Source organism: Mus caroli, unplaced genomic scaffold, assembly GCF_978045245.1.
Source record: "Mus caroli unplaced genomic scaffold, Mus_caroli_1 scaffold_11, whole genome shotgun sequence".
Lineage (NCBI taxonomy): Eukaryota > Metazoa > Chordata > Mammalia > Rodentia > Muridae > Mus > Mus caroli.
In genome coordinates, this window is record NW_028227266.1 from 107,391,470 (window position 1) to 107,404,538 (window position 13,069).

The following is a 13,069-nucleotide window of genomic DNA, read 5'->3' on the forward strand; positions in this document are numbered from 1 at the left end:
CCACTGCCTCCTAGCCTTTAAGGGACCAGGGAATCCTACATTGTATGGGTGAAAACAACCCTTAGTCGTCCCCGCCCCCCTTCCCATCTGCAGCCAAACTGAGCAACACTAATATGTAAGAGGAGAATACATTATCCTGGGTGAGCATGACAAGTGTGGGGAAAGTGTTGGGAGAGCATGCAGTGCCCTCCTTGATGGTTCCTGATGTGTCATTCTGAGGCTTGACCCGAAGAAGCCAGTGCAGTCTCTCCAGGAGGGGGAATGAGGGCAGCTCCTGTCACTCGACCTTCGTGGCACAGGAAGTTGAAAGTAGCACAGGCATTGGGCTGCAAGGAGAACAGCATGAGAGTTAGCATGCCTGGGCTGAGTAGGCTTCAACTAGGTAGACTTGTCACGTCCAACGACCTACCGTGTCTTGTACCTCCACAGCAATTCCCCGCTGCCTCATGGCCTGTAGTACCTGAGGGTGCAGCCGCTCAGTCTTGTTTCCAGTGCCCACCACAACAATCTCTAAGGAGGATGGAGACAACCAAACATTGAGGGTCTGATAGAGGTGGTCACTTAGGACCCAGTGCTACCCACTATCCCATACCTATCCTAGGTTCCAGCATCCAGAAGAGGGAGAAGCTCTCTTCAGTGATATCCTGATGAGATCCCACCTGTATGGTAGCAGAGGTCATTCAACACGTCAGATCTATACAGCCTTTACTCACAGCGACACTAATAGGCAACAAAATAAAGCTAAATTTTGCTAGGAGGGAGTGGCTTTTGGCGCTATGTTTAAATTTCAATGTAGGGGGAAGGCTCACGTTCCACTGGACCACCGTCTGTGGGAGCAGCACGCAAGGGCCAAACACGCGATTTCCGCAGATAGTGAAACCTCTGCTACTGTAGCTGTCGATGTACACGGCCTGAGGGAACTCGCTTTGCAGCAGAGAGATGCGAGTCCGCTGGTATAACTCGTCGTCCGCCGGAGAAAGCCGGTGTCCCCGACGCGGGTTCCTCCTGCGGAGGGCTAAAGTCAGGAACTCGTGGCCAGGCCGGACTATGCGGGACTGAAAGGTCCGAGGCCATGTGGTCAGAGGCTGGACAGGGGATGCTCACCAAAGCCGGTCGACGTGCCGACAGAGCGGCGCAGGTCGCGTTCGGAAAAGGCAGCGAAATCCTAGAGCAGTGGCCATGGCTGCAACGGCGCTTAATGACCCGGTCGTAGGGACAGAGTTGTCTGTCTCAAAGCAGCCACAGCGCCCCCTGTGTCCCGGAGGGCACCGCGCACCTTGAACGGCGCAGTGGGCCAATGCAGAGCCTCTGTCTCCCCATGCGGGTGTGTCAGCACCTGTCGCCCACCCCGCCCCAGGCCTCCAGCGACAGTCCCTAAGGAAGAGGGGGAAAAACACCTGCTAGTACGGGCGCCCTCGGGGTATTGTTTAGGCCACCGCCGCGGCCTGTTCCTGGGATTCTCAGCCATTATTCGGGCTCCCAGGGACCAGGGCGGGGCAGCTGCGCACCTGGTCCTGTTATGAACACCTGGCCAGGGTGTGGTGCCAGCCTCCAGGCCCTTAATCCCAGGCTTTGGAGAGTCGGGCTTCGGGGGCGGGGCGGATGGCTAAGGTTTCCCTAGCTAGTCTCGAAATCGCTGCTTTCCCCAACCGTCACCCGCGCGACCGTTGGCGACGGCGCAGCGCTCCAGGAGAGGCGTGGCCGAGCGTGGATTGGCTTCCCGGCAGCGCGAGGGGGTGTGGCCAGATGGTTTCTCCTTAAAATGGCTCCAAGTCTGGGGACAGCTAGAGCCAGCGGAAGGGCACCCCGTGGCAGTGCTGGAGTAGCTGTTCGAGTGGGACTGACTGGGCCAAACCGGACCAGACGTGAAGTAGACCGCGCCTGGAGCACCACCCCGCCCTCCCGCGCTCTGCGTGCGCGTACCGAGAGTCTCCCTCCCCCTGTCTTGAGCTGAGTCTAGGGCCTACTGGCGCATGAGTCCTTGGCTTCCCGCGGCATGGGCATCTCTGCGCACCGGTTCTGTCCTGGCCTCAGAGGAACTTTGTCGCGTTCTCTATCCGCTGGACTAGACGGGTGGGATGCTTGACACAAATGGGGCTTGGCTGTGGGGTTCTTTGCAGGGCCGGTTGCAATGGGCTTGGGGGGAGGCTGTCCAGCCGCTGCTATGTGGGCCAGTTTGTCCCCTGGCACTTCATGAGCTGGCAGCGTCACCGGACAAAAGGTCCTAAGCTTTGGGGTGTCCCAGAAGTGGACACATGGGTTTACTTCCTCTCGGGTCTCACGGGATCGCTTCCCTCTTGACGAATTCCGAAGCCTGCCCGGTACAAGTGGCTCCTGCTTGGGACTCACAGGGCTAATCCAGCCCTTCTGATCTAATCCGGATCAGGACCTCGTCCGGGGGGATGCCCCCACCTTCTATTGTTCTGGGGCCCAGGTGAGCGTCTCATTCTCACTAGACTGGTTTAAAACACCTACTCCTTCCTAGTCAGCCCCCTGGGAAGGGATGGGCGGGTTCCGGTTTGGCCTCAGGGCGAGTGACCTGGGAGCAAGAGCCCTCCTCCAATGGCTGGACAGCGGGCAACGGAATCCCAAAAGCAGCTGTTGTCTCCAGAGCATTCCAGCTGCACTTGGATTTCGTTCCCTGCTCTCCTGCCTGAGCAGCGCCCTGGCCCAGATAATGTGGTCTCTATTCTCAGAAACACTACACTAGTGGGCCATTCTGATCTCCATCTCTCAGGTGCACCCCCAGACTGATGGTGGCAGGCAGAGGCGACGAAAAGAGCTCGGGCTGATGGCCCTCTCTGGAATCCCTGGAGAACTCTGACCAGGGAGGTCCTGGGTCCTCTCTGTAGGGCCGCAATGGCGGTGAGTCCCACAAGGCCGCCCAGCCCGCAGCTCGCTAAAGATAGATCTTCACTTCCTGGGGAAAAAAACCACCCTAACCGTCTTCATGGAGGGAGAGTAACAAAAATCACCAACTTGCTGGTGGGTCCCAGCCCTGCTTGCAGCTGAACCCACACCACAGCATGGAAAGTGCTTTGGAATGACACGATTACTCCCGTTGAGTGGGCACCCAAGAAGCCATCGGGAATGTCGTGTCCGCCCAGTGCTCTTTCGGCACCTCCCAAACAGGGCCTCATAGCCCGGGCCTTCCCGAACTTTTCCTATCTCTAGATGTCACTCCTCTCCGGAGCAAAGTTCACCGGTTGGATTCACTCATTACTGGGGGAAGTGGAGTTTCACATTACTTGGAATCGAAAGCGTTTGGACATAGAAAAGCTCGCCTGCAGCTTGCTCTACCTGAGAGCTCTGCTTATTTGGGTCTTCTCATCATCACATTTGTCTTAAACTGGCCAGTTGCCTAAAGAACCAAAGGTGCCGGTAACACCAGTTTAAAGGAAAAACATTAAAGGCTGGTAATCCTGGAAATTATGATGACTAATTCCTCAGGTATCAAGATGGGCAATTCTATAAGATTGGGCTTTTACTGAGAATAAAGACATCCCATACCGCAGCCGAGGAAAGGCGTGCCAATAATCAGAAAGAACTCAAATTTTGCTTTGTTTCGTTACTTTTCCAACTAGGCAGTAAAGGGTCTTTAATGGAAGACTCGAGTGGTGGCGCACACCTTTAATCCCAGTACTCAGGAGGCAGAGGCAAGTGGATCTCTGAGTTCAAGGCCTTTCTGGTCTACATAGAGTTCCAGGACAGCCACGGCTACACAGTGAAACCCTGTCTCGAAAAACAAAGTGTCATTAATGGTACAGCCTTATTCCTTTGACATTTCGTCTCATGCGTCTGACCTTTAATCTGTTTAAATGGGGCAAAAAAGAAAAAAAAGACATAAACACAAAGATGTGAAACTTTGGTGGCAAAGTGTCTTGCCTGATAACAAAGATCCGTTATCAAAGTAATAATTCGGGGTGACGATTTTTTTAAAAAGGAGGAAAAATGGACCCTCAAATTTGGGGGCTAGGGCTCATGAATACAGGAAAGGCTATCGGGAGGGAGTGCTGGAGGCGTGGGTAGACTGTAAGCTCACTTGGCATGCTCGATCGCTCTGGTCCACTCAGGAGAGTCCACGGCCGGATCCCCGCCCCCGCCAGGCAGACCTCCCGGAAGCTCTACGGATAACTTACTTCCTGTTCCATTTAGTCTTCCGGTCGCTATGGCGACCGGGCGCCTTGGGGTTGGCGAGACGCTGGAGGCCCTTAATGCAGCTGTAGGGCCTGGTAGCCCAGTGTGGTTTAAGGAAACGCATGCCCGCCATCTTCGTGTCCGAGATTTCTTGGCACCGCGAAGCGCCCTACAGGCGCGCTTCAGGGACGGCCAGGTGGGTGCGCGCCTGTGGGGCTTGCCTAGCGGGATCCACGGAGCTACGGTCCACTTACACACATCTGCCTGCAGGTGCCAGAGTGCGTGTTCCGTGCGGTCTCCTGCCTGCAGGGTCCCGGGGTGGCCCCTGTACTGCGCTGCGCGCCGACACCCGCGGGTTTATCGCTCCAACTACAGCGGCCCGCTGTCTTCGAACATGTACTCGGTGCCCTGGCCTCCTATGCTACTCCCGCCAAACCTGCCTCACCAGGCCCGCGAGTTGTCCTACACTGCCCAGCACTGCGCTGTAATTCGGGGACGCTCCGATTGAGCCAGCTGCGTGCTGTGCTCGTAGCCGATCATCTAGTACGGGTACTGCGTGCTCATGGGTAAGTGCGTGTTCGAAGCTAAAACGGCAAAAGACCGAACATTTGGGGATAGAAAAGGTGGGAGTCATGATAATCTAAGCCTGGTTCGCAGGCTGAGACAGCCTCCCTTGCTTTGCAGGGTACGTGTGTGCTCAGTGCCCCCGGTGCGGGACCCTCACATGTCAACTTTCCTCCAGAAACTTCGGGTGGAATGGCCCACTGCCTCGAAGAGCACCTCGACTGAAACACTGAGAACCTGTGTTCTTGCAAACCTTGATGGTTCTAAGGAAGCGACACTGCCCCCTGGCGTCCTAGGCCGACTGTGTCTGAAGGAACTGGTAGAACAGAGCCGCGCTGCTGGCTATGACCCCAGCATAGACCACTGTTTGGGTAGGACAAACGCCAGAACATGGGTGGGGTTGTCTCTCTGCACTGCCAGGCACTTCAACACCTCTTGTTTTCTGTAGTGACTGAAGATGTGCTCTCTGTGCTGTCTGAGCTGCAGGAGGCTGTGCGCCACTGGCCAGAGGGTGGCCACCAAGGCCCGGTGAGTGGCTGTCTTGACCTCTGCCCAAACTGGATTTTTGCATCTTTGTAGTAACTGCCCCATCTTTCCTCAGGCTGGGCATCCAGATGCTGGTGTAGATGACTGTGTGGTTATACACGTGGTTAGCTGTGAAGAGGCATTCCAGCAACAAAAGCTGGATCTGCTCTGGCAGAAATTGGATGACCAGGCTCCTCACAAGCAGGTTGGTTACCAAAGTTAACCAAACCACGTCCAACCTCAGGCCTGGAAGACCATGGGGTTTAGAGACTGATGTGACCTTAGGCGCCCGTGCCGCAAGTGCAAATGTCCTGTGACTATGTAGTCTTAAGAAAAAGTATGATGGTGTCTTGAGGAGGTATGAAGGAAGGCTGGTGGTTACAGATTGGGGAAAACCAAGGTAGAAAAGCAACTGATGTAGTTCCCTGGAGGCGGGAGGGCAGTGCCAACTGGGCTGAGCCCTTCCAGTCTTTCACAGAAGCACCTGGTGTGTGGTCCAGTGAAAATAGCTGGTGTACCCGGCACCCAGATGACCGCCCCTGAGTACTACAGGTGAGTATGAAAGGGATGCCATCCATAGCCACCAACAGTGGAGAGGTAGCAACAGCTTTCACTGGGACCTTGCTTACTGGCTCACTTTTCTAGGCTCAGACATGCTCAGGTGCGCGAGGCCTCAGCTCTGAAGCACGGAGGAGACCTGGCACAAGGTACACCTGGGAGATCCTGCCTGTGCGCTGAGGTGGAAGCAGGTCACGCACACCTCTAGCCTGTGTGCTTTATCTTCAGACACTGACCAGCCTCTCTCACCCCAGACCCCACCTGGACTGAGACCTTCGATATCCTCTCCGTGGCTACCATCAAATTTGAGATGCTAAGCACAGCTCCACAGAGCCAGGTAAGCATGGGTGCCTCCCAACACCAGGACGGAGGATGCAGGTACAGAGCCAATGCCCTCTGCAGCTATGTTCTCATTTCCCAGCTCCTCCTGGCCCACAGCACCATCTCAACAAAGGGCACAAAGAGTGGGACTTTTGTCATGTATAACTGTGCCCGCCTTGCCACACTCTTTGAGGGCTACAAACATGGACTGGAACAAGGTCTGTACCCCACTTTTCCACTTGTGAGCAGTCTGGACTTCTCCCTACTCCACGATGAGGTGAGTGTTGGTCCTGATAAACGTCCACAAGCAGAAGGCTTGGACTTGTCTTCCTAGCACGCTTGTCTCCCACAGGGTGAGTGGCTGCTGCTTTTCAACAGTGTCCTTCCCTTTCTGGACCTGCTGAGCCAGACTGTGAGTCTGGCTGGCACCCCAGGCCTCCACATCCCTGTCCGCACGGAGATGGTAAGGCACAGAAGACACTACACACATTATTCTTTATTCTGGGTTGTAACACAAGAAAAAAGACAACAGCTCAACGACTCAATGTCTGTCTCTAGGTGTGCAAGTTCCTGGTGCAGCTCAGCATGGATTTCAGCTCCTACTATAACCGAGTACATATTCTAGGGGTGAGCATACAGCAAGGGGGGTCTGTGGGAAATGTGGGCAAGGCTGAGCACACGGGAAACGAGGATGCGCCTGACTGCTTTTCTTTCAGGAACCTCGGCCACACCTCTTTGGTCAGATGTTTGCTCGCCTACAGCTTTTGAGGGCAGTGCGTGAGGTGTTCCACACAGGCTTGGCTATGCTGGGCCTCCCTCCGCTGAACCACATCTAAGAGCCCAATAACTGGGAATGTTTATAAAAGCATCAACTGGGAAAGAAACAAGACCTCACAGATGTTGGGCACTTAAAGTCAGAATAAATACAGTTTCATCCTATTGTGAGAGTGAGGTGTGTTCTTGGTCCACCTTTGCAACACCCTACTGGAATACCTGGGAGAACTATGGTACTGCCTCGCCTCCCCAGAGCACACTGAGCGTGACACAGACAGCTGATCCCTGCTCTTCTGTCTGCAGTCAGGCCCTGTGCTCAGTTCTCCACGCACTGGGATAACTCAGTCATACCAGTTGTAAACCTCAAGTCCCTGACCTGCCAGAGCACAGCGGTGGCCAAACTCAGGGCTCACAGGCCAGCAGTCCATGTCGGCCACATCTGGCACATGGTACACAGTGCTATTCATGAAGGTGGGCTCACCCTGTCCCAGACGCCAGAAGGTCAGCCGCTGGTCTATGGAGGCTGAGACCATAAGCTTGGGACTTAGGATCTTGACGCCTGTCACATGGGCAGCATGTGCACAGGGGACAGAATATTCCTCTAGGACACATAACTGGGGCACCAGCTCAGCCTCCCCATCAGCCTCTTCCGGCTCTGGCATCTTCACAGCAAGTGTGAAGACATGCAGGGACCCATCCTCACTGCCACTGGCCACGAGGTGGTGGCCCTCAGGTGTAGGCAAAGTGTGCAGGCTATTGACGCCACAGCTATGGGCTTGCACGGTCATGGAGGGGGTGCCCATCTCTGGAGGAAGAGAGTGGCTGTTAGCTCCTGCTTTCATCTTATGTGAGAGGTAATGAGGGGTGTCATGGTACTCACGGTAGGGAAGCCCAGGGTGTGCCGGAAGCTCCAGGGTAGTAGAGCCTTTGTCCATTGCCGTGGTGAGATCCCAGAAGGCTAGGCTGCCATCTGTAGCTGCGCTGCACAGGATCAGCCTCCTGGAAGCCAAGAGAGGGCAGCCAGATCAGTAAAAGGGATGGGAAAACAGGAGCCCTTACCCAACCCACAGAGGGCTGCCTCTCACCGACGCTGGTTAGGTGCCTCGTGTGTGAAGGAATGGACTTTGAGGACACACCGCTTGTGGTGGAAAGACTCAGCTAGGAGATGCAGAATTCGCCCAGAGTCCTGCAGGAGAAAGAGCCTGGAGGCGAGGAGGAGGGGTGGTGGTCTGGGAACCGTCCTGGAGAGCTCACACCCTCCCCCTCTCCTCCCCCTCCTCTGCCCTAAGCGCTCACCTCACTGCTCCATCACTACAGGCTGCAGCCACAAGGGGGCCAGGGCCGAGGCCAGGCCTGTCGGAGTCAAGCTCACAAATAGCGAGAGACATGTACCTGCAGGGGGTACACACAGGTCAGGTGGGGCCTGCAGTCAGGAGTCGGGACTCCCTTCCCTATAACCCTCTCACACCCCGCCCATGACAGGGAGGCCACCGTACCTGGTCTCAGGGTCCACTTTGATCATCTTGTGCTTGTTCCGCTGCCGGTCCCAGTACTCATCCAGCCGGTGGGATGAAAGGTGCATGACATGACAGGCAAGGCGGCTGGGGGTGCTAGCGTCCGGAGTGACCATGATGCTGAAGCAGTGCATCTCGGCACGGCCCCCTGCAGACACTACCTGAGCAGTGAGCCCTGGTCGAGTATCCTGTGGGCCACCTGGGGTGCCAACAGCCCACACTGCCAGGGCTCGCACAGAGGAGATATGGTTACAGACAGAAGTGAGGGCGTGGGCTGAGCCTGTGGTGGTGGGAAGTGCTAGGACACAGACAGTAGTATCCTCGCTGCCTGTTATCACGATGTCGATCAGACCAGGCCCCTCACTGCTAGACTCCAGGGAGTCAGGATGCTCCAAGTTGGGTACCTCAAATTCAGGGCCCAGGGTCACTGTGCCCACACGCTTTACACATGTGATTTCTCGGCCATGCAGACCCTCCCGGAGAATCACATTAGGCCGAATGCAGCCACCTAGAGCCCGATAAAGCATGACCTCGCCATCCTTCAGGTAGGTAAAGGCCATGGCTGCCTCAGTATCAGAAAAGGCCCAGGAGCGGTGCCCTCCCCCACAGTTGACGATATGCAGCTTCTCATGGGACCGGGGGCTCCACACTACAAACTCGTTGGCATGGAAACCCAAGATGACCATACTTCCATCAGGCACCATCCGAAGCCCAGCTACCCAGTTCATGCCTCGACAGGCTTTCTGCCTTAGGACTGGCTGGAGGTGGCCACCATGTACAAAGAGCTGGAAGTAGGAGCTATCCCGCCCTGTGCTGTATACGTAGCCACCATGGCAGGTAACTGAGGTCACACCCTGTTTCCCATGCAGAGAATGGAGTGTAGAGACGGGGCCTATTCCTGTTGGGACACTCTCAGACCCACCGCTCCCACTACCAGCTCCAGGTGCCTCAGCTGCAGTAATAGCCTTGCCTCCGGCCCCAGGCTTTTTGAATAGACATGGTCTGACAGGGAATAGCATCACAGAGCCACGGCGGTCCCCACAGACGAGGAAGTCACCCGGGGGCAGGAAAGCACTACATGTGTGCCATCTTTGCTTGCTTGGGGGAAGGAGGTACCGGCAACGTTCCTTGACAAAGATAGCCTTGCCAGTGGGTGCAGCTGAGATCTCCAAGCAGGCAATCACCCCACCAGGGCCCGATGCTAACAAAAGCAGCTCCTCGTAACCACGAAGGGCCCAGCTCAGGCTGTGCACCTTCCCCTGGAACAGTTTCTGCTCGACGGCAGCAGTGGGGGTGTTGATGGGAACCACCTTAACAAGACCCTCCCCGTTGGCCAAGGCACAGAGTCCAAAGCCCTCGGGCCCAGGAGCTGCCTCTAGCAGGCAGTAAGACCGAAAGCGATTGTCCTCCAACAGCTGCTCCCAGCACTTGACCTCAAGGTCGTAGAGGTACAGGGCCCCCACATCAGTCACTGCCAGGACTCGCCAGGAACCAGCCAGAGTCACAGCCTTGAGGGCACCTGGCCGGCTAGGAGATTTGAAGGACAGGGATGAGACGCCCAAGCCTGGGTACCCTCGGCCTGCCAGGTGCCAGAGTCGAATGCCTGAGTCATCTCCCCCAGTGACCACCCAGGCCTGCCTCTCGTGAGTGGCTATGGCCCGGATCCCTCGGCCCCGGTGGCCCCGAAAGGCTTGAAGTATCTCGCCTTCGTGGCTCCACACCAAGCAGACACAGTCTTCTCCTGCACTGATAAGATAGTTCTCCAAGAGCTTCACTTGCCACACGCGGGCACTGTGCCCAAAGCAGTGGCCAATATTCTGAACCCGACCCCCAGGCACCCGGAGGTCCCCCACCTTCCAAAGACGAACACTTCGGTCTTCTGAAGCAGTTGCCAGCAGGCCCTTGCTTTCCAGGTATGACATGCTAAAGATGACACCCACATGGCCACTAACCCGCCGGTCAGGGGCCACAGGTTTGTTGTCTGTTAAAGCAGTGGCTGGGTACCAGATCAGGAGCTCATTGGAAACCGCGCCAGCCACGATGGTCAGTTCCTTCCAGGTGTCACCAACCAGGCAGGCTGAGGACAGGGTGCACCTGTCTGTGCAGGGGACGTCCTGCAGCATGCACCCTATCACTGGGTCATACAGTACCACTGAGTTGTGGCCCAAGGCCACGGCTACGTTACCCTCGATCCAGCGGACATCCCAGATCCAGTCGGACATGTTCCACAGGCCAGAGCGCCAGAGCTCCCGAAGATGGCTTTGACCCCAGCTAACTTTCACAACTTTGAGTCCCTTGCTCCCAAACACAGCTATCATGGCCTCAGAGTCCAGGTCTCCTTTGGGCTCTGGTCGCACTCGGAACCCATGGATGAGAAAGTGACCAAGCAGGTTCTGGACTCTCTTCACCATTCGGAGATGCCCACCAAGGTCCAAGTTGTACACCAGTAAATCAGGCCCCTCGCCTAGACAGAGGTAAAGAGCTACATCAGCACCACGCACGCACACACCCGACCCTAGGACGCATGAGTGGAGCAGGCCACTCCTTAGCATATAGATTCAGAATATACCAGGACACAGCATCCTACCAAACCCGTGCCTCCGCTTCAGCTGGACCTCGACTGCAAATGCACACTCCTCTCAGTCACTCGTTTTTGTGGTAAGGTTCTCTCAGAGAGCCCAGGTTGGCCTTGAATTCAAGATCCTCTTGCCTCAACCTTGAATCTGCTGGGACTGTGGCAGTATGCTGTCATGCCTGGCTATCCATCACCCTTAATGACAGATTTCCTCTGGTGCACACCATCCTTACACTTCAGATGGGAAGCCCTTGCTCTGCAATAGCCCAGACTCTCAGCTTCACCTGCCTCTGCGTGGATCTTCCAGATTCTCCCTCCCTTAGGGAAAAGGCTGTATCGACCTTTGCACCCTTTAGCCTGTCATCAGCACCCCTCATCAGTCTAATCCCTGAGCCTCCACAGAGGCGATGGGGTGGGTAGGTGTGTGGTTGTGTGTGTGTGTGTGTGTGTGTATGTGTACACACTCGTGCTGAAGCTGCCCACACTTTGCAGGCAGGGGTGAGGCTTGTATTCTGGCCCCACCCCTGGACAGCTGTGAGATCATCCTTTGTATGCGACTGAGACTTAAAAGCAACAAGGCTTGGAAGGAGAGAGGAGGTGCAGGTATTAAGAACCTGGACAGCATTTAACACAGCAGACTCAAAGCTAGTGTCTTCTGAGTTAGGCACATTCCTAACTTGTGCTCAAGAGGGGCTTGTCCAGGGCCTCCCTCTATACAAATCCACATACTTCCTGGGGAATCTCTTACACCCCCATACATGTGTATAGAACCCACAGACGTTTTCTAGAATGGGACTCTCAGCTCCCTTTTGGTCATCTTGCAGCCTTTTGTTTCCCATGATCTCCTCCTCCTCGGACTTGTCAGGGTTCCTGATTACCAGTCCTCTGCCCATCCCCAGCCCTTCCCCTCCCCCAACCAAAACCCAGAGAGCTCAACGTTACTCCTCTCTTAATGTCCCTTTCTTCAAAATTCTACAGATTTCATTTCCTGAAGTTTGCCGGTCCCACTTCCAGAGAGTAGCTCACTGGAGCAACCCAATATTTGCACTTGCACACACACACACACACACACACACACACACACAACTCTAGAGTATACCCTCACCACGAGACAAACACGCAGCCCTGCTGAGGCTAATAATGGCTGACCCAAGGCCTAATTGTTAGTGCCAAGGGTCCTTGTAAAACCCAACACCACCATCACCAAAGGATGGCTTCGCATCAGGCCCTACTACTTCCAGGACACTCAGCACCTCAGAGCCATCTCAGACCTTTACCACCAGACACTGAGACGTGTGATTACTAACCTAGTTGGCTCAGAACCCCAACCATCTCCAGAGGAACCTAAGCCCCAGCCTCTCTGGATACTGCTCTACACAGAAAGCAATTTTTTGGCCCCCTCATCTTTGGGGGCGGAGCTTCAACCCTCTCCAGAAGCCACACTCCCGCCACACCCCCTGAGGCTGCCCTTTTTTTTTTTTTCTTCCTCTCCAGGGGTTTTGATCATTTGCGTTCACCTGAGGGTGCAACGTCCCTCCCCCAACAAGGAACGACTGCGTCCCCCACACCTTCACGCGTCTCTGTCCACCCTTTCCAAGCTGGCTGCAATTTATGAAGAGCTGCCACTGTCTCTCGAGCCCCGCCCTCCTCCCGCCGGCCTGGCTTTCCCGCCACCTCCGAACCTGCCTTATTCCCCCACTCCCACCCCTCACCAGTCCCCAGCCCGCTGCCCATCCTCCTCCCCAGGGCATCCCTTTGTCCGATGCGACCACCCGGGGAGAGGCTAGTTCTTCGCCCGCTAGCACGACTAGAGCCAACCAAGCCTCACCCGCCAGCAGCCTGTCCCCAACGCACTCCAGACCCGTAACCGGGAGGAGTATGAGCTCGGAGGTCGCCCGCGGCCAGACATAGTCCCCGAAAGCGTCCATGACGTTCCTGGAGCTGCTGTGGCTGCCACGGACAAGAAGCGAGCTGCGTTCTCGCGAGAACCAGCCGTCTGGAGAGCCGCGCTGCAGAGCTCTGGAGCCCTTAGCTACAGGTAGCAAAGCCCTGGCCCTGGGCTTCGGACGTCCAATGACGACCCTGCCCCCACGCGATCTCG

At 55.9% G+C, this 13,069-nt stretch overlaps 3 protein-coding genes across 4 annotated transcripts; 1 reads left to right on the forward strand and 2 right to left on the reverse strand.

The window, feature by feature from the left end:
- Positions 1–114: 114 nt before the first annotated feature.
- Positions 115–1,647, reverse strand: Ndufaf3 (NADH:ubiquinone oxidoreductase complex assembly factor 3). The gene is made up of 6 exons (XM_021171313.3): positions 1,509–1,647; positions 1,105–1,374; positions 810–1,005; positions 593–659; positions 410–510; positions 115–326 (listed from the first exon to the last, which is right to left on the reverse strand). Exons 2-6 carry the CDS (start codon positions 1,179–1,181, stop codon positions 210–212), a joined length of 558 nt encoding a protein of 185 aa, XP_021026972.1. The 5' UTR covers positions 1,182–1,374; positions 1,509–1,647; the 3' UTR covers positions 115–209.
- A 136-nt stretch (positions 1,648–1,783) lies between these two features.
- Positions 1,784–7,044, forward strand: Dalrd3 (DALR anticodon binding domain containing 3). 2 transcript variants are annotated; one of them, XM_021171308.3, is made up of 13 exons: positions 1,784–2,434; positions 2,738–4,333; positions 4,408–4,703; positions 4,822–5,072; positions 5,150–5,229; positions 5,303–5,431; positions 5,705–5,778; positions 5,872–5,933; positions 6,039–6,121; positions 6,206–6,382; positions 6,458–6,568; positions 6,664–6,732; positions 6,822–7,044. In XM_021171308.3, exons 2-13 carry the CDS (start codon positions 4,169–4,171, stop codon positions 6,939–6,941), a joined length of 1,617 nt encoding a protein of 538 aa, XP_021026967.1. In that variant the 5' UTR covers positions 1,784–2,434; positions 2,738–4,168; the 3' UTR covers positions 6,942–7,044. The 2 variants fall into 2 exon arrangements, with proteins under 2 accessions (XP_021026967.1, XP_085684158.1); XM_085828032.1 differs by having other exon boundaries at positions 2,738–2,865; positions 3,175–4,333; positions 6,664–7,044.
- Wdr6 (WD repeat domain 6) lies at positions 6,582–13,012 on the reverse strand. Its single transcript, XM_021171307.3, has 6 exons — positions 12,797–13,012; positions 8,376–10,857; positions 8,176–8,271; positions 7,965–8,081; positions 7,760–7,878; positions 6,582–7,684 (listed from the first exon to the last, which is right to left on the reverse strand). The coding sequence occupies exons 1-6, from the start codon at positions 12,894–12,896 to the stop codon at positions 7,221–7,223; spliced, it is 3,378 nt and encodes a 1,125-aa protein (XP_021026966.1). The 5' UTR covers positions 12,897–13,012; the 3' UTR covers positions 6,582–7,220.
- Positions 13,013–13,069: the final 57 nt, after the last annotated feature.